Raw genomic sequence first — 21,756 nt, forward strand, 5'->3', positions numbered from 1 at the left:
AGGAAGGAAGGCAGTTCCTGCAAGGGGCACATTTTTCAGCCATCCTACCCCTATGTGCTAAGATTCGCACACGGCCACGGGGTGTCCTCATTGTACCAATTTTAAGTCAATTTGTTCATGCATGGTCATAATCTTGGTTGGCTGGTTGGTCGGTCGACCATAATCTTGGTGGTGGGTTGGTTGGTCATAATCATGGTGGGTTGGTCAGGAATAATCTTGGTGGGTTAGTTGGTCAAAATTTTAGTTGGTTGGTCATAATCTTGGTGGGTGGGTTGGTTGATCATAATGTAAAACAAATACAAAGATTTCCAAGCTCAAATTTATCAACCAGCCAGCGACCAACCAAATTGACCTGCCTAACAATATGCGTCAAGAACAGGGGTTTAGTCTGCACACATTTGCAAATACATGCATAAACTACAGACCCCTTCAAGGCACTCTGTTTTTTCTAGTCCCTTACTCTAACTTCTGAATCGGCACAATGGGAGCACATGCATTTTAATGGTTAGTCAAAGGTCAGGTGAGCCTGGAAGGAGCCCATCCCTCCTTAACGGTACAGGGGAACACTAAACACCCAGCACATAGCACTATGGCAGGAAAGCATTGCCTGACCAATATAATCAAAAATACAAACAAGTGGCCACTGCCCCACCTATAACTGGTCTTTGCAGCAAGGAGCACTGGAAGGGAGACGTATGTCAAACAAATACAAAGAGATTCCCAAGCTCAAACTTACCAACCAAAAATGCATGTGCTCCCATTGTGGAGACTCAGAAGTTAGAATCAGGGATTACAGAAATCAGGGGGCCTTGATGGGGCCCATAGCTTATGCATGTATTTGCAAATGTGTGCAGACTAAACCGCTGTTCTTAAAGCATATTGTTAGACAGGTCAATTTGGTTGTTAACTGGCTGGTTGGTAAGTTTGAGCTTGGAAATCTTTTTATTTGACATATGTTCCCCTTCCAGCACTCCTTACTGCAAAGAACAGTTATAGGTGGGGCTAGTGGGCACTTGTTTGTATGGTTGGCCATAATCTTGGTTGGTTGGTCGGCCGGTCATAATCTCGATTGGTTGGTCAGTAATAATCTTGTTGTTTTGGTTGGTCATAATCTTGGTTGGTTGGTTAGCAATAATCTTGGTGAGTTGGTTGGTCATAATCTTGGTGGGTTGGTTAGTCTTAATATAAATTGGTTGCTTGGTCAGTAATAATCTTGGTGGTTTAGTTGGTCATAATCTTGGTGGGTTAGTTGGTCAAAATTTTAGTTGGTTGGTAATAATTTTGGTGTTTTGGTTGGTTGGTTATAATCTTGGTGGGTTGGTTGGTCATAATCTAGGGGAGTTTTCTGGTCATAATCTTGGTGGGTTGGTTGGTTAAAATCTTGGTTGGAGTTGTTTAGGAAGTGTAATATAACCTGTCTGTCTTCCAGATGACTCTGCGGTTAAAGTTACACCAACGACTGGTAAGCAAAAATAACAAATATATTGATTGTAGAAAGAACATCTGCAGCGTGATGCATATCACATAAATTAGCGCAAACTACAGAATTGATGTTTAAAGAACAGTACATGGTAGCCATTCAGAAACCCTCTCCAGGGCTTGTTCACCCTTCCAGCCTGCCTGAACCGGGGAATGCGGCTGCTTGAGGATGTACACATGCTTTGGGGATGCTTTGCTTGTGGCTGCGAAAATCAAATGATAGGTCACATTTGGCAGGCTGATCACGGCCTATTCAAGTAAATGAGCTGCACTGCAACCATGTAGATGTGACGCAGTGGGTTCGCTTTTTTAGGTTAAAAGGGGAGTAGACCTAACCTTATCGCTGGTCAAATTCCTCTAAAAAGCATTCTATTGCAGATTACATTTACAAAAGGATGGCAACGCTGAAACGTTAAACTGTGTTGCATTAAAGAGTAACTCCACTTTTGTTGAGAAAAAAACATTTCCCTCTGGGTAATATATGTACATTGCTGTGATTTTTCACAAACTTTGTTGCAGATTTCTGCTGTGTTGTGAGGAACATGTGGTAGCTGCCTTTGTTTTCTTTCTTTTTTTTTCCCTCTGTTTTCCCCTGGTGATCTGGACAGTAACACTCCTCCTGTGTTAGAGCGCCCCCACTCTGCATGAAAAAGCACAAGGGGCACCTTTGGACAGCAGCACTGTCAGTCTGGGGGGAATGCAGTGTTAGATGGGCTAGCTAGCAGATTTAGATGCACTAAAAAATTAAAACCAAACTTCAGCTAATACTTTATAATCAGTTGCAGCAAACAGGTTTTCTTTCCTTTTGGGATAAAGATTTTACATAATTTAAAAAAAAAGAAGCTGATCATAAGCACCCCTGTCAGTGGTAAATGGTTTGTCTCATCCCTGTAAACTGATACATTCTGCTGGAAAGCTTATTAACAAATTTACTGGCTGGATCACCAGATGAAAGAAAGCCTAAAAAGGAAAATTAATGAAGCCATCACATCTAGGAATTGATAAGCTGCTGTATAAGAAAGGTTTGATTTAATGATTTGGGAGGTGCGGGAAACCTCACCATAGAAGGTGTCGTGCAATGTCATGTATGGTGTAATGCAAGGTTACATGTAAGGTGTCATGCAGGGTGTCATGCAAGGTGTCATGCAAGGTGTCATGCAAAGTCACATATAAGGTGTCATGCAAAGTCACATTTAAGGTGTCATGAAAGGTGTCATGTAAGGGGTCATGCAAAGTGACATATAAGGTATAATGCAAAGTGATATGTAAGGTGTCATGCAAGGTGACATGTAAGGTGTCATGCAAAGTGACATGTAAGGTGTCATGCAAAGTGAGATGCAAGGTGACATGTAAGGTGACATGCATGGTGACATGTAAGATGTCATGCAAAGTGACATGTAAGGTGACATGCAAGGTGTCATGCAAAGTGACATGTAAGGTGTAATGCAAAGTGAGATGTAACACGTCATGCAAGGTAACACGCAAGGTGTCATGCAAAGTGACATACAAGGAGTCATGCAAAGTGACATGTAAGGTGACATGCAAAGTGACATGTAATGTGACATATAAGGTGTCATGCAAAGTGACATGTAAGTTGTCATGCAAGGTGAAATGTAAGGTGTCATGCAAGGTGACATGCAAAGTGACATGTAAGGTGACATGCAAAGTGACATGTAAGGTGACATATAAAGTGTCATGCAAAGTGACATGTAAGGTGTCATGTAAGGTGTCATTCAAAGTGACATGTAAGGTGTCATGCAAGATGACATGCAAGGTGTCATGTAAGGTGACATATAAGGTGTCATACAAGGTGTCATGCAAGGTGACATGCAAGGTGTCATGCAAGGTGACATGTAAGGTGACATATAAGGTGTCATGCAAAGTGACATGCAAGGTGTCATGCAAAGTGACATGTAAGGCGTCATGCAAGGTGACATGCAAGGTGTCATGTAAGGTGACATATAAGGTGTCATGCAAAGTGACATGTAAGGTGTCATGCAAGGTGTCATGCAAGATGACATGCAAGGTGTCATGCAAAGTGACATATAAGGTGTCATGCAAAGTGACATGTAATGTGTCATACAAAGTGACATGTAAGGTGGCATGCAAGGTGTCATGCAAAGTGACATGTAAGGCGTCATGCAAGGTGACATGTGAGGTGTGATGTGAGGGGTCATGCAAGGTGACCAATAAGGTGCCATGCAATGTGTCCTGCAATGCATCGTACAGATGTGAAAGGTCCCTTGAAGTTTGCAGCCATTTCTTGGCATTTATGTAAATTCATTGAGTATTGTCCCAAGAGGGAAATAAGAACACAGAATGTGATTCGTTTCTGAAGCTAACCTTTGTTTTCTCGATGCTTTTGCTGATATAAGTCATCCAGACCTCAAGCATCAGCTCACAAGCCGCAGGTGGCCCCGCCCCGGCTCCCTTAATTGTGGCTCCACTTTCTGCAGATGCTCAGTGATTGTCTATCTGAAATCTGCTGCATCACATATCTCCTGGCAGCGTGACACGACAGGTTATGCCTGATTTTCAGATCATCTCAAAGAGGGGGCTGCTTCACACCTGTCCAGCCTTTATTTATTTATGCAAAACCATTATCGTATCCCTGGCAGTAACGCACACAGAAGTAATGTTGTTCAACTATCACTACACTGACGCTATCTGAGCTGTCCCTACTCTAGCTGCACACTGTGCAAAGCTGAATGATGGTCCTCCTCACTACACTCACACTATCCCTAGACTGACACTAAACTAATATACTAGCACAGTATAGCACACTAACTAACTAATAGCTCTGAACAGAGCCCTGTTCTATATGTCTCCATGTAGAAATCACACTGAAAATGGCTGTCATTCAAAGAATATTTTATACTGTGGGGCGGGAATGAGCCATGATTGGATAAAGTCGTGATGACAGTCTCCAATCATGACTCTGACAGTGCTCAGTGCCCTGATTAGTGCCACAATGCATTGTGGTCAGTTTAGGGGGCCAAACAAACGGTCAAATGACCCGGCCTAAACTTATGCTCGCCCTGAACTTATGCTCAGGACGAACCATTCGCCCATCCTTACTGCTGATGACATCGGCACTGTGCAGCCAATCATTGGAGCCTATTGGCCTCAGGCATTATAACTGTCTCCTGAAGTATGTCTCAAGTCTCCAACAACTCACATAGCATGTCTGCACTCTCTGACCAGCTATTGTATCATGTCTGCTTTCTCTGACTATCTTGGGTATCATGTCTGCACTGTCTGACCAGCTATTGTATCATATCTGCAGTCTCTGACCATCTCTTGTATCATGTCTGCACTCTCTGACCAGCTATTGTATCATATCTGCAGTCTCTGACCATCTTTTGTATCACGTCTTTACTCTCTGACAAGCTATTGTATCATATCTGCACTCTCTGACCATTTCTTGTATCATGTCTGCACTTTCTGACCAGCTATAGTATCATGTCCACAGTCTCTGACCATATTGTATTATACACTTTGGGGGTTATTTACTAAAGGAAAATCCACTTTGCACTGCAAGTGTACTAGGAAGCAAGGTCGCTGTAGATCCAAGGGGGACATGCAAGGAAAATAAACAACAGCATTTTAGCTTGCACATGATTGGATGATAAAATCAGCAGAGCTTCCCCTCATTTCAGATCTTCCCCTTAGATTTAGAGTGACTGCACTTGCAGTGCAAAGTGGATTTTCCTTTCGTAAATAACGTTCATTGTCTTTGACTATATCCTGTTAGGTGTCCGCTGTCTCTGACAATTAATATTTACTTAATTTTAACATGTGACCCTTTGGTGATAATGGGGGCCACGCTAGAGGCTCCCATATCAAGAAAGTTCACTCCTCTACAATGCTTGCTGCTGACTCTGTCTGCAGTTGTGGGGTTGGGCCACCAGATGGAGCCATCCCCTTGGTCACTTTTTGCCTAGTGTCCCCCCATGCAGATGGTACTATAATCCTCTGGTTCTAATCAAAGTGGTGTCCCTTGAGAAAAGAATATTACAGAAATGTTATCTTTTTCACTGGGAGAATAGCAATGGCAGCCAATATATTAATTGGAGGGTTTCGCAATTGTTTGAAAACATTTTCAAGTACTATTTTTATTTATTTCTTTTTTTGCTGCCATGTTTGAATGGGACTCACAAGCTGAGGGGGGTCTGTACTATTCGTCAGGTTCCACCCCCCGATCTTCATCCTCTCTTTTTTTTTCTGGCAGACTGTAAGGAGGTGGAGTATCCCTGCACTCGGGTGTACTCTGTACAGAAGCCGGTCAAGCAATGCATCAGCTACTTGTGTGTCACCAGGTACGACCAAACCCTTTAAATCCAGTTCTGCTAGGAGAACAAGCAATTGCTTCTAGATTTGTAAAGACCCCAGGCTTAAAATTGAATGCTGGCCAGCTGATAAAAATTTCCCTTTTGATGGTTTATTCCCTTCCCCCCCATATAGTAAGAGATCTGATGCTTGCTTAAAGTGGACCTTCACAGCATCTGAGCACCACAAAGCAAAAATGCTGTTTAATTCATTTTTAATATTCAAAACAGACTCCCCCATCCATCCATGTCTCTATGCTTTATTTTGCTGAGAAATCACCTTGAAAAACCACCCCCTGGCACAGGAGCGTAACTAGAAATCACAGGGCCCCATAGCAAAATGTTGTATGGGGCCCCCCTGCAAACAGCCCCCCCCCACAAAAAAAATTAACTAATTCCATTAAAAAACAGATTACCATACTCATGTGGCACAGTACCCAGGCCAGTAAATGAATTTGACCATGACCAGTAAGATCATTTATCAGTGACCATGACCAGTAAAATCATTTGACTGTGACCAGTAAATTCATTCATCAATGACCGTGACCAGTAAATTCATTCATCAATGACCGTGACCAGTAAATTCATTCATCAATGACAGTGACCAGTGAATTCATTCATCAATGACCGTGACCAGTAAATTCATTCATCAATGACAGTGACCAGTAAATTCATTCATCAATGACCGTGACCAGTAAATTCATTCATCAATGACCGTGACCAGTAAATTCATTCATCAATGACAGTGACCAGTAAATTCATTCATCAATGACCGTGACCAGTAAATTCATTCATCAATGACCGTGACCAGTAAATTCATTCATCAATGACAGTGACCAGTAAATTCATTCATCAATGACCGTGACCAGTAAATTCATTCATCAATGACCGTGACCAGTAAATTCATTCATCAATGACAGTGACCAGTAAATTCATTCATCAATGACCGTGACCAGTAAATTCATTCATCAGTGACCAGTAAATTCATTTATCAGTGACCGCGACCAGTAAAATCATTCGACCGTGACCAGTAAATTCATTCATCAGTGACCAGTAAATTAATTTATCAGTGACAGTGACCAGTAAATTAATTTATCAGTGACAGTGACCAGTAAATTCATTCATCAATGACAGTGACCAGTAAATTCATTCATCAATGGCCGTGACCAGTAAATTCATTCATCAGTGACCAGTAAATTCATTTATCAGTGACCATGACCAGTAAAATCATTCGACCGTGACCAGTAAAATCATTCGACCGTGACCAGTAAATTCATTCATCAGTGACCAGTAAATTCATTTATCAGTGACCATGACCAGTAAATTCATTCATTAGTGACTGACCAGTAAATTCATTCATCAGTGACCAGTAAATTCATTTATCAGTGACAGTGACCAGTAAATTCATTCATCAATGACAGTGACCAGTAAATTCATTCATCAGTGACCAGTAAATTAATTTATCAGTGACCGTGACCAGTAAAATCATTTGACCGTGACCAGTAAATTCATTCATCAGTGACTGACCAGTAAATTCATTTATCAGTGACCGTGACCAGTAAATTCATTCATCAGTGACTGACCAGTAAATTCATTCATCAGTGACTGACCAGTAAATTCATTCATCAGTGACCAGTAAAATCATTTGACCATGACCAGGAAATTCATTCATCAATGACCGTGACCAGTAAATCCATTCATCAGTGACCAGTAAATTCATTTATCAGTGACAGTGACCAGTAAATTCATTCATCAGTGACAGTGACCAGTAAATTCATTCATCAATGACCGTGACCAGTAAATTCATTTATCAGTGACAGTGGCCAGTAAATTCATTCATCAATGACCGTGACCAGTAAATTAATTCATCAGTGACCAGTAAATTAATTTATCAGTGACCGTGACCAGTAAAATCATTTGACCATGACCAGTAAATTCATTCATCAGTGACTGACCAGTAAATTCATTTATCAGTGACCGTGACCAGTAAATTCATTCATTAGTGACTGACCAGTAAATTCATTCATTAGTGACTGACCAGTAAATTCATACATCAGTGACCATGACCAGTAAATTCATTCATCAGTGACCATGACCAGTAAATTCATTCATCAGTGACCATGACCAGTAAATTCATTCATCAGTGACCATGACCAGTAAATTCATTCATCAGTGACCGTGACCAGTAAATTCATCCATCAGTGACCGTGACCAGGAAATTCATTCATCAGTGACCATGACCAGTAAATTCATTCATCAGTGACCATGACCAGGAAATTCATTCATCAGTGACCGTGACCAGGAAATTCATTCCTCAGTGACCGTGACCAGGAAATTCATTCATCAGTGACCGTAACCAGTAAATTCATTCATCAGTGACCGTGACCAGTAAATTCATTCATCAGTGACCATGACCAGGAAATTCATTCATCAATGATCGTGACCAGGAAATTCATTCATCAGTGACCGTGACCAGGAAATTCATTCATCAATGACCATGACCAGGAAATTCATTCATCAGTGACCGTGACCAGGAAATTCATTCATCAATGACCATGACCAGGAAATTCATTCATCAATGACCATGACCAGGAAATTCATTCATCAGTGACCGTGACCAGGAAATTCATTCATCAATGACCGTGACCAGGAAATTCATTCATCAGTGACCGTGACCAGGAAATTCATTCATCAGTGACCGTGACCAGGAAATTCATTCATCAGTGACCGTGACCAGTAAATTCATTCATCAGTGACCATGACCAGGAAATTCATTCATCAATGACCGTGACCAGGAAATTCATTCATCAGTTACCGTGACCAGGAAATTCATTCATCAATGACCGTGACCAGGAAATTCATTCATCATTGACCGTGACCAGGAAATTCATTCATCAGTGACCGTGACCAGGAAATTCATTCATCAGTGACCGTGACCAGGAAATTCATTCATCAGTGACCATGACCAGTAAATTCATTCATCAGTGACCATGACCAGGAAATTCATTCATCAATGACCGTGACCAGGAAATTCATTCATCAGTGACCGTGACCAGGAAATTCATTCATCAATGACCATGACCAGGAAATTCATTCATCAATGACCATGACCAGGAAATTCATTCATCAGTGACCGTGACCAGGAAATTCATTCATCAATGACCGTGACCAGGAAATTCATTCATCAGTGACCGTGACCAGGAAATTCATTCATCAGTGACCGTGACCAGTAAATTCATTCATCAGTGACCGTGACCAGTAAATTCATTCATCAGTGACCATGACCAGGAAATTCATTCATCAATGACCGTGACCAGGAAATTCATTCATCAGTTACCGTGACCAGGAAATTCATTCATCAATGACCGTGACCAGGAAATTCATTCATCATTGACCGTGACCAGGAAATTCATTCATCAGTGACCGTGACCAGGAAATTCATTCATCAGTGACCGTGACCAGGAAATTCATTCATCAATGACCGTGACCAGGAAATTCATTCATCATTGACCGTGACCAGGAAATTCTTTCATCATTGACCGTGACCAGGAAATTCATTCATCAGTGACCGTGACCAGGAAATTCATTCATCAGTGACCGTGACCAGTAAATTCATTCATCAGTGACCGTGACCAGTAAATTCATTCATCAGTGACCATGACCAGGAAATTCATTCATCAATGACCGTGACCAGGAAATTCATTCATCAGTGACCGTGACCAGGAAATTCATTCTTCAATGACCGTGACCAGGAAATTCATTCATCAGTGACCGTGACCAGTAAATTCATTCATCAGTGACAGTGACCAGTGCAGGACATTAATACAAAAATTACTGTGACCAGTAGGGATGAGCTTCGTGTTCGAGTCGAACGTACGTTCGACTCGAACATTGGCCGTTCGGCCGTTCGGCGAATTCCGAACGTTTTGGCCGTTCGCGTCAAAATTCGAGTGACGCGCGCGCGGACCACAATGCACTGCGTTGGCGCAGTGCATTGCTGCCCGATGATTGGCCAAGCATGCACTGTGACCCCGCATGCTTGGCCAATCGCAGCGCCGGCAGCGAGGAGAGCCATGATTGGCCACAGGCATCCTGCCTGTGGCCAATCATAGCTCAGGCTGTGTAGTGCACGCCCCACACTATATAAGGCCGCCTTTAAGGCGGCCTCCTGTAGTGTGTTACTTTGCATCTGAAGCAGTGGGTGTTCTGTGTACCTTCAACACAGTTACACACCAATCGTTTTTGGCTGATTTCCTATCTTGCTGCTGTGTAGTGGTTGTTGTCTGTGCCCTGACTGCAGTATACACCACTATATTCACCTCACCTATATAGCTAGTGATCTAGCTTTAACCACTTAACAACTGCCCATTGCTGATTAACGGCTTCAGGGGGGTTGTTTAACTCAGAGAGGCCGTTAATTAACGGCCTCCCAGAATTCTGCTCTCGCGTGCCCCGAGGTGTGCGCACTCGAGAGCATCCGTGACCGCCGGGTCCATAGGACCCGGCGCATCACGGTAAACGGCCGCTCATAGCGGCCGTTTACCACGTGATTGCTCCGTCAAATGACGGAGTGATCACTTGGAAACAAACCGGCGTCATGTTATGACGCCTGTTCCTACCTCCCCTTTCTGTACCGATCGGTACAGCGGAGGGGAAAGAGATCGGTGTCAGCAGCGATGTGGGCTGCATCTGCAGTGCCCACATCGCTGCTCACCGAATTTAACCCCTCAATTCCCTGCCAATACTCTGCAATACCAGTGCATACTCTGCAGTACCCTGCCATTACTCTGCAGTACCCCGCCATTACTCTGCAGTACCCCGCCATTACTCTGCAGTGCAGTACCCCGCCATTACTCTGCAGTGCAGTACCCTGCCATTACTCTGCAGTGCAGTACCCTGCCATTACTCTGTAGTACCCCGCCATTACTCTGCAGTGCAGTACCCCGCCATTACTCTGCAGTGCAGTACCCTGCCATTACTCTGCAGTGCAGTACCCCGCCATTACTCTGCAGTACCCCGCCATTACTCTGCAGTGCAGTACCCCGCCATTACTCTGCAGTGCAGTACCCCGCCATTACTCTGCAGTGCAGTACCCTGCCATTACTCTGCAGTGCAGTACCCTGCTATTACTCTGTAGTACCCCGCCAATACCCCGCCAATACTCTGTAATACCCTGCCATAAATTGCCATACCCAGCCATACTCAGAGATACCCAGCCATACTCGGTGATACCCTGAAATACCCAGCCATAGACGCCCCCCACCCCTCACCGCCCTCCGGTGCTTCTACCAACTCGCCAGTACGATCAAAGCCAGAATCTTTTTTTTATTTTTTATTTCAGGCTTCCCAGCCTAGAGGTGAGATGTGGGGTCATATTGACCCCCCAGATTTCACTGTAAAGAGGACCTGTCACCCCATATTCCTATTACAAGGGATGTTTACATTTCTTGTAATAGGAATAAAAGTGATCAAAAATATATTTTTGGGAAAAAAAATGTCAAACTAAAATAAATAAAGTAAAATGAACAATAAAAAAATAAAATAAAAATTAAAGCGCCCATGTCCCCATGTGCTCGCATGTGCCACACATGTGAGGTATCGCCGAGAATGTTAGAGCGAGAGCAATAATTCTAGTCCTAGACCTCCTCTGCAACTCAAAACATGTAACCAGTAAAAAAATATTTAAAGCGTCGCCTATGGGGATTTTTTAAGTAGCGACATTTGGCGCCATTCCACGGGCATGTGCAATTTTGAAGAGTGACATGTTTGATATCTATTTACTCAGCATAACTTCATCTTTCACTTTATGCAAACATTGGGCTAACAAGTGGTTAATAATAGAGCTTGCAGTCAGTAGTGTTAGGAGATAGTGCGTGCTGTCTGCGTGCTCTGTACCCAGTACATACCGCTATAATATAGGGCAGGCCCCTACTTTCAAACATCCAACTTACAAACATCTCCTACTTGCAAACGCAAGGAGACAGCAGCAAGTGAGATGAAAAAAGATGGACGACAAAACAAATTATACAGGGGTGATAACCCTTCCCTATGTTTTCCAAAAAGCTTAAAGATAGTTTTTTTGACTGGAGCTACACTTTAAAAATGTACCGGTTGAAAATGACAAACAGATTCAACTTAACACAACAAACCTACACAGTCCCTGTCTTGTTTGCACCGCCTGTATACTGCTGTTCTGAGTATATAGGGCCTGGGGGCCACACGCATTTCCTTTTTTTAATATGGGTACGGGGTTCCCCTTAATATGCGTACAAGACCCAAATAGGCTGGTAATGGGCAGGGAGGGCTACCCATGCCATGTTTCTCAATGATTTTCAACCATATTGCAGGAACCAGATATAACATTAAAACCGCAAGCAGTTTTAAATGGTGTTATTTCCGTTTAATGTCATTTTGTGCAGGGACTGTTCTAAACACGGGAAACACGTGGCACTTCACAGGCATACTATAGACACCCCCCAGGCACCATATTTAAAGGAATATTTCACTTTTTTTTTTTCACTTTAATCGTCATTAAAATCAGTGCTCCCGCCAAAACGGTAGTTTTTAAAACTTTTTTTTGCAGTGACCCATGTCCCCTGAGGCAGGAGGCAGGTCGCCAAACCCTTTTTAGGACACTATCTTGCATATTAGCCGTTAAAATGAGCACTTTCCAATTCGAACGTTCGAGTCCCATAGACTTCAATGGGGTTCTAACGTTCGTACCGAACGCGGGGGTCGTTCGCAAGTTCTGGTGCGAACCGAACCGGGGGGTGTTCGGCTCATCCCTAGTGACCAGTGTAGGACATTTACCCCCTCCCCCCCCCCCCCCGCCATGCTGTATATTAGAAAAATCAGTCAAACTCACAGACAGTTCAGAATGCAGTCTGGCCCCATCACTGCATCAGCTTAATTTAGTTTGTACGGTACCTCTGGAACTGTAGTCTGCAAATTCTGCAATTAAGTGAGGGCATTGACTGGTTCCTCCTCGGCGGTGCTGCCTGGCTCCTCTTGTATGCAGGCTGCAGTAGCTCAGCATAGCATAGCTCAGTAGCTCCGCCCATCGAGCCTCCGGCCGAGTGACGTCACGACGCTGGGACGGGGCTGACGCCGGTGTTCTAGGCAGGACAGAAGCTTGCCAATGCCGAGCCCCGGACTACTCGGCAGCGGGTTCTGGCTGAGGGCCCCATTCGGCAGCGGTCCCCACTAGGCTGCGGGCCCTATAGTGACTGCGGGCCCCATAGCGACCGCGTGGGTTGCTATGGCGGTAGTTCCGCCACTGCCCTGGCATTTCTGGCTGTGGCCATCTTGAGTAAGGGTAGATGATTCATGTAGCATTTACTTCCTGGAATCCATCTGCCCTTAGCTCAGGCATACAAGCAGGAGAGGGTGTGCTTAGCTGAGAAACCCATCCTCCCCTCCCGAAGAATCCAAGGATGTATGACATAAATTGCCTAGGCAAGAAACCAGGAAAAAACTGAAAAAAACATAAAAAATGTGTTTAAAAATTTGTTTAAAACTAGTAAATATGATATACCTTCCTTACTAATGCTAGCAGCATAAGGATTAACTATAGTCAATGTTGATTGAGAGAGTGAAGTTCCACTTTAATATAAGGGGGATAAAACAGAAAGAGAACATAAATATTTAACTTGATCTCACTTCCCCAGCAGCCGGTGTTATCCTCCAGTCCCACTGCAGCCCCGGAAGAACCCGTGATGTCCTTATATACAGTGCAGAACCTTTACAAGTAGAACCAACGCGTTTCGAGAGACTTGCCTTCCCCTTCTTCAGGGCCTCTGCTCCACAACACGCCAGCATGCTGTAGATTCGCTAATCAAATTTATTTTACCCTCTCAGAGCCTAACCGCTCTCGATCAAATATAGCCATGAAGAAGCAGGAGGCAGTTCCCCTGAAACGCGTTGCTTCTACTTGTATTCTTTTATCCTAAATAAACAATTATAATAAATCACCAAGTGAGCCATTTTTCTGGATACAGGGTGCTCTTATTTAACCACTTAAGCCCTGGACCATTTTGCTGGCCAAACACCAGAGCACTTTTTGCAATTCGGCACTGCGTCGCTTTAACTGACAATTGCGCGGCCGTGCGACGTGTCTCCCAAACAAAATTGGTCCTTTTTTTCCCACAAATAGAGCTTTCTTTTGGTGGTATTTGATGGGTTTTTATTTTTTGCTCTATAAACAAAAAAAGGGCAACAATTTTGAAATTTTTACATTCTTCTACATATTTTTGGTAAATTTTTTTTACAGTAAGCGTTTATTGATTGGTTTGTGCAAAAGTTATAGCATTTACAATATAGGGGATAGTTTTATGGCATTTTTATTAATAATTTTTTTACTAGTAATGACGGCGATCAGCGATTTTTATCGTGACTGCAACATTATTGTGGATACATCGGACATTTTTGACAAATTTTTGAGACCATTGTCATTTATACAGCAATCAGTGCTATACAAATGCACTGATTACTGTGTGAATGACACTGGCAGTGAAGGGGTTAACCACTACGGGGCAGTGTAGGGTTTAAAGAGGAAGTAAACCCTGATGGGTTTACTTCCTCTTTGTCTCCCTGCACAGGTAAAGCATAATGGGCTACTATGCATCGCATAGTAGCCCATTATGTGTCACTTACCTGAGACAGGAGCCAGCGATGTCACCGCTGTCCCCTGTAGTCCAGAGCGTCCATCTTCCTTCCGGGTATCGCTGCTCTGACCACTCACAGCGCCGGAGCAGCGATGCCATCACTCCCGCGCATGGGCATGGGAGCCGCAACTAACGGCATATCGCCATTAGCAGCGGCATGCCACTAACGGCGCATGCACCGTAGACAGCTGTGACTGTCTTTTAGTAAATATCCCCTAAACCGTGTAGGTTTAGGATATATTTCTTGGACCTACAGGTAATCCTTAATCTAGGCTTACCTGTAGGTCAAAGTGGTTTTTAAGGGTTTACAACCACTTTAAGTATGTCCTGGGGAGTGATTCTAACTGTGGGGGGCGTGGCTACATGTGACACATCACTGACCATAGCCCCCAATCACAGGGAGCAGGGATCAGTGACACTGTCACTAGGCAGAATGGGGAGATGCTTGTTTACATTAGCATCTCCCCTTTCTTCCTCTCCGTCAGACGATCACGGGTATCCCCACAGACATCGAGTCCACGGGACCCGCGACCCGACTCGCGGAGCTTGCCGCGGGCGTGCCCACAGGTTGCCTTTTAAAGGGCAACGTACAGGTACGTTAGTTTGCCTGTACAAGCCCTTCTGCCACAGTATATCTGCATGACGCAGTCGGCAAGCGGTTAATCACCCAAGTGTTCCAAGCAGTAACAGCCACATTGCCATTATCAAAAAGGTAGCAGCCCTAGACCCCAATAGAGTCGATCAGCTACAGTTGGGATACAACCCACTGGAAGCAATTCCCTCTATACCCTTCACATAGAATCCTGTCTCCAGGCAGTCTCCAGCCGCACAAGTCCAGCGCTGTCCCCCCACCCCCCCCCCCGGAATTGTTAGCACATGAGCACTCTATTAAAAGATCTATTAATAAATTCAGAACTGCCATCATTTGTGTTTTTAGTAGGAGTGTTGAGTTCATTTTTAAATATTATGTAGATTAGGGACCAATTATCAATGATTGTATCAACACTGACTTTTCTGTTTTCTTTTGGCAGTGTACGTCGTGTATACATGGTGAACAAAGAGATCTGTAAGCGGATTATGTGTAAGGAGGACGAAGTTATACAAGGTAAGTGCTGTTTGTTTGTTACAACCAGTAGTTTATGGTCGATTTTTTTATAGATGATAATGGATGAAAGAGAAAGCCTCCTTTGTCTTTGGTCATCCACTCCTTCCTCTCTGTGTTCTCCTCTAATAGGGCCCCAGGAGCTTAGGTTTGGTTGGTAACAATTTATTGTGTGTATTAATTTGTTATCGAGCACCTCCTGCAGCCTGAATTACTGCTTATACTGTACCTGGACTAAATTCTTTTATATGATGACATTGATAAAATGTAGAAACATGTTTTTCAACGTGTGAGGTATGAGTAGCTATGCATCTGACTGAGGAGGAGCATGTACAGCCCATGAGGAGCAGTCTGCATCACCATGAATGGTCTGCTGGTGGGGTGCATTACCACCAGTTTTGATCAACACCTCACTGCCTGTCTTTTTTGTTTTTTTTCAACATAGATGAAAAGTGTCGCCAGCTAGCCGGACTTCCGCCACGGCGCCTCCCGCCACCAGAGGAAGAGACCGTGGATGGAAATTAAGCAAACTAAAACTGCAATGAACCTCAATTATAACCCCACCCAGTATTATAAAGCCCAACCCTGTGCCCCAGTTTAAAGAGCACTGACTTTAGATTAAAGAATGCCACTTTTATATCCTTACACTCCCTTGTTCCTAGTAGTGGTATTAAGCCGATGTTGTGGATTATTTACTGTGGCCAGCCTGGCATTGAGTGACAACCAGTGGCAATATGGGGTTGACAATGGAGTAGACCATTATCCTGCAACTCCTTTCATCAAAAGCCTTCTTTATGGAGTCACGTTCAATCATGACCGATAGTACCAACAGTACTGCTGACTGGTACTTGATCATTCACACACAGTGGGAACCTGTTATGAGAGGCCTATGGGGATTTTTTGATTGCAGGGTATGCCCACCTTCTGAAATGTGTAAGCTTCCATTACTGACCTCCTTCTTAAAATGCTAGCTCCCTTGCTGTTGTGCTGATCAGTGTTACAAGATTACCTTGTACAGTCAGAATGATCACTGGGGAGTGGAAACTGAGGACATTTTTTCACCTGTCTGCAACAGACTCATGGCATGATTCCCTAAGGTTTTATGCTCTGCTTGAACACTCTGGGTTGGGGCTCAAAATGTTTTTTGTAAAGATAACAGTAAAGCTTTTTATATATGTATTATATGTTTGACATATATTGTAACAAGTCAGTGATGTATTCATCCAGACTTTTGTTTAGATTTATAATGCAAGGTAAAGCAACAGGTTTACTTTAAGGCCCCCTTTCCCACCAGTACATACACAATGTGGGAAAAAGCATGTGGACACCTGACCCTCACATATAAGCTTGTTGGACATCCTATTCCAAAACCATGGTCATTAATATGGAGCTGGTGCCCCCTATGTGGCCATAACTGACTCCACTCCTCTGGAAAGGCACAAAATGTTGAAGTGTGTCTATGGGAATGTGTGTTCATTTTGCCAGAAGAATATTTGTGAGGTCAGGTATCAATGTTGGGTGAGAGGACCTGGCTCAAAATCGGTGCACAAATTTAACTCAAATGTGCTCAGTAGAGATGAGGTTAGCCATTCCTCCATGCCAAAGTCAACAAACCATTTCTTTATGGAGATGGCTCTGCACATAGTCATCATGGAGCAGAAAAGAATCTTCACCCAACTGGTACCACACGGTTGGGATGTGTGTCTGTTGTGTCTGTATGTGGCATCACTGATCCTTTCAATAAGTACCAACAATGTTGCATGCTCCTTCATGCCTAGAAGTACTCAGTAGTTTCTTCACTCCCTGCAACTATAGGGAGTAGTGGAAGTTTGAAAGGGGACCTTCACCCAATAAAACTACTTCTGACCTCCTTGTTCCTCCCCCTCCCAACCCCATAATTACTTTTTTTTTTAAGGTTTCTAGATGATGTAGCCACCCCCAACCCCCATTGCACATGTGCATATATGCCACAGGTCCTCGGGATCTAACAGAGACTGCACAGCTGCAACAGTTTCCCATGCATGTGCGCAGATGCCATGAGGATAAAGGTTCCAGATACCAGTGTTATGCAGGAAAGCAAACATTTTGGAGGTGGTCTGTGGAAATTTATGTCTGTTCCACTAGATGAACGTTTGTGAGATCAGGTACTGATGTTGAGCAAGAATACCTCGCTCAGAATTGTTCCAAGTTAACTCTAAAGGTGTTGAGGAGTGTTGAGGTCAGCCATTATTCTGCTGTCTCTGCAAGACCTGACACAAGATAATATAAAATTGTGGCATGGAAGAGGAGGGGCAGGGTGAACATATTGGGGGACCAAAGTTCAGGTTGTGTCAAAGGTTCAGGCATGGGGAGAGTGAAGTATTAGGGGGTGCTTTACATTTACGCTTGTTCTTGGCACTAGGAGCTCTGTGCTTAAAACTATCGATAAATAATGTACCGCACCTGCAAAATATCCTCCACTGTGTATGTATGACAGGTACCCTTTAAGCAATGGCTGAGTTGCAGTAGATGGAACTTGATATTTCCCTGTCGCTGTGTTTGTTCCTCTGTATCCCAATATACGTAACAATGCTACAGTTATCACATAAAGACATAAAATAAAACCAATGCTGTCATGTCTCTTTATGTGCTTAGAAATGTATTCTATTCAGCATGCTATTATCTTAAAGCATACAGCCTCTATATTTTACTTGTTTCTGCTGCAACTCTGACTCATATCCACCATTACAGTATTATCAACTGCAATCACTGCAATCTTGGGCAGATAGCCTTATGGCACAATGTACCAACTACATTCAGTGGCCAAAGGTTGATGAACCCCTTGACCATCATAGGAGCTTGATGGACATCTCATTCTCAGATCATGGCCATTGGCTGAAGTTGACTCTCCTTTCTGGCTATAACACTCCTCCACAATTCTGAGTCTTTCCACCAGATTTTGGAGGGTGTCTGTAGGAATTTGTACCTATTCATAGCATTTGGAAGGTCAAGTACTGTTAAAGGGTCAATCCACCCACTGTTTGGTAGACGCTAGAGAGGTATACCCCTTGAGAGTGTATTTTGTTGCTTAGAGACTTTATTGGTGAGAACCCCATGGTGAGTTCCTGGGTCCGGACATCTGGACATCTGCTGTGAACATTATGAGGGGTTCTTACCAGCTCCATGTTGGCTTCCTGGGTCTACTATGCCCATTATGATGGGCTTCCACCATTCCTGTGTTGAGTTCCTGGGTCGTTAAACCTGATGTGGCCACTATGAGGGGCTCCCTCTCCCAGCATCCCTGCAATGAGTTTCCTGGTCTATACTCCTTCACTGCCCATTATGAGGGGCTCCTGCCTTCCCTGTGCTGAGTTCCTAGCTCTGCACACCTGCTGTACCCATTATGAGGGAATCCCAGCAGCATCCCTTTTCTGAGTTCCCAGATATGCGCCCCTACTGTTTTTTTTTTTTGTTTTGGCAGAAGAATAGGTCCAGGATCCTTAAAAGCAGCTTTCGCAACAATTGGGAGTAAGTAAAAGTCACTTGTATCCTTTAAACGCACTTTCGTTTTGCCATCCCTACTTTAGTAAAATGGCAAATTTTTACCGAAATATACTGATTTTTGTCCCCCAAATTTTAGGGAAATGTAAACTTTTATTCCACTTGCGAGTTAAGGGGATAAGTGGGGGAGCTGGAACGCCGCCATTTCCCAAGTGGACAAGAGCAGAGGTGTAAATTATGGTCTGGTGATCTCACCGTTTGAGTTTCCAAGACATATAAAAAGTCAAGGGCTGACCCAGAACAACAGGCTTTACCTACTAAAATGTGCACCATGTGTGACATTGCTAGTTTCTGCTGCTCCGGTTCCCCAGCTCTGCTGATCCTCTGCTGCTTGGACCTCTCACTCCAGTCCCAGCTCACTCCGCAGACCATGTGTGCCTTCTGCTAGTTGCTCTGTTCCAGTCTGGACCCCTCTTACCTTCCCGCTGCAACCACACTGCACACCAGATGTGATGTCTGCACCAGACACTCCCACAAAATATACACATGAACCAGAAGTGACTGCTGATGACTTCCTTCCGGTTGTTGGTTTTTCAGTGCATCCTGGGATATCTCATGCCTGCAATATCTCCAAAACAAAACTATCTCTGAATAAGAGTCCTTCAAAATCTTTAGGCGCCGTTAGTGAGCATTCTGACAGACTTCTATGGAGGCTTTGGAGACACTTTAAAACACCAACAAAGTGACATGGGGTATCATTTTTGAGGTGAAAAAAGACACAACATGTAAACAGGACTTTAAGGTGACCATTTTATTGAGTGGCAGGGTCTTTGATTGGCATTCAGAGTGGTTTACACCCCTTTCACACCAGGGCGTTTTGCAGGCGCTATAGCGTTAGAAATAGCGCCTGCAATCCGCCCTAAAGAAGCTGCACCATTGTGTGTAGTGTGAAAGCCCCGAGGGCTTTCACACTACAGCTGTGCGCTGGCAGGACCTCAGAAAAAAGTCCTGCCAGCAGCTTCTTTGGAGCGGTGAAGGAGCGGTGTGTTTACCGCTCCTCCACCGCTGCTCCCCATTGAAATCAATGGGGCATCGCTGTAATGCCACCAGCAAAACGCCGCTATTGTGGTGTATTGCTGGCGGTTTTAACCCTTTCGCGGCCGCTAGCGGGGGGTAAAAGCGCCCCGCTAGCGGCCTAAATGCGCCACAAATCCGGCGGTAAAACACCGCTAAAAATAGCGGCATTTTACCGCTGACGCAAAGGGCGGTGTGGTGTGAAAGGGGTCTTAAAAAAGCGTGTCCAATGCCACATTTTGAAGCAAGTGTAAAAGCTACCCTGTCCACAAGGTGACAATGCTACTGACCTTACTTTAGAATGAGTTGCATTCTCACCCTATTACAGGAAGTGGAAAAATAAGCAATCTATTCCCAGGACCAGCTGGTAATAAAACTGTATTTCAGGGGAAACTCTGAACAACCAAAAACGTATATCTTATCTTTATATAAAAAATAAATTCTATGGACAAATGTCACAAGCCTAGCAGGTACCAGATTTGTCAGCTCCATCTAGTGGTCATAATGTGGCATTATCCTGAAATATCTCAATCGGAAAAAATACTACATTATGACCACTAGGCGGAGCTGGGAATAATCATATTAGACAAAAAAATGGCCAAAATTCCTTACAGCTGGGCAAATGCTTGTGCTATTTTTTTAATGTAATGTTAATGACAGATTGCACCTTTTTATGTAATTTTGTTATTTTGCCAATAGTTACATTCAGAAATCCATGAATGAATCATTTGTCGTGTTGAATGAGCTATGCAGAACTCAGCCTTGGGTTTCTTCACTTATAGCATAAAAAAATGGCTCTGGTAAAAAGAATTCCTTTACAGATTCGCAAGTGAAATCCCTCTTTGTGAATGAAATCGAACAATGACTAAGTACGATCTCTATTCCTGAGAATCTGATGAAAGTGCAAAACAGCCCACCCCAGCCTACTTTCACATCCCCCAGACGAGGTCTGTGCACACAACAATGTCAACACCGTGCACACATCCGTGCACCTGCTATGTGTTTGTGCAGCCTGAACCAGCCGCCCCCACACACAGCTGCCTGAACACCCCATCACATAGAGAGGTATAGGAGGCACCACATCTCTTATTATTAACCCGTTCTTGCTGGTGTAACATATACAGTAGGAATAGGAAAGAATCACTTCCCTTTAACCACTTCAATACCGGGCAGTTTTACCCCCTTCCTGCTCAGGCCAATTTGCAGCTTTCGGTGCTGTTGCACTTTGACAATTGCACAATCATGCAACACTGTACCCAACTTAAATCTTTTTTATAATTTTGTTCACACAAATAGAGCTTTCTTTTGGTGGTATTTAATCACTACTGTTTTTTTTATTCTTTGCTAAATAAATGAAAAAAGATCTTTGATAATTGTGAAAAAAAACAATTTGAATTTGCTATAAAATTTTGCAAATAAATAATTGTTCTTCATCAATTCAGCCCAAATGTATTCTGCTACATTTCTTTGTTGAAAATAACCCAAAAATCTGTGTATATTATTTAGACTGGGTGAAAATTATAGAGTCTACAAACTATGGTATATATCTGAAAGATGATCAGTCCTGATGTACTGACGGCCTATCTTAATTTTTGAGGCCCTAAAATTCCAGGACAGTACACATACCCCC

At 43.5% G+C, this 21,756-nt stretch overlaps 1 protein-coding gene across 1 annotated transcript in view; it reads left to right on the forward strand.

Moving 5' to 3' along the window:
* The window catches only part of MFAP5 (microfibril associated protein 5), a 116,989-nt gene extending 98,814 nt beyond the window's left edge, over window positions 1-18,175 (forward strand). The window contains exons 5-8 of the mRNA XM_077455156.1: window positions 1,430-1,462; window positions 5,711-5,798; window positions 15,502-15,575; window positions 16,018-18,175. Coding sequence (XP_077311282.1) covers window positions 1,430-1,462; window positions 5,711-5,798; window positions 15,502-15,575; window positions 16,018-16,097 — 275 coding nt within the window. The 3' untranslated portion in view covers window positions 16,098-18,175. The remainder of the gene's footprint in view (window positions 1-1,429; window positions 1,463-5,710; window positions 5,799-15,501; window positions 15,576-16,017) is intronic.
* Window positions 18,176-21,756: the final 3,581 nt, after the last annotated feature.

The sequence above is a fragment of the Lithobates pipiens genome, unplaced genomic scaffold (genome assembly GCF_037356315.1).
Source record: "Lithobates pipiens isolate NorthernLeopardFrog02 unplaced genomic scaffold, aLitPip1_a1.2 Scaffold_25, whole genome shotgun sequence".
In the NCBI taxonomy this organism is placed as follows: domain Eukaryota; kingdom Metazoa; phylum Chordata; class Amphibia; order Anura; family Ranidae; genus Lithobates; species Lithobates pipiens.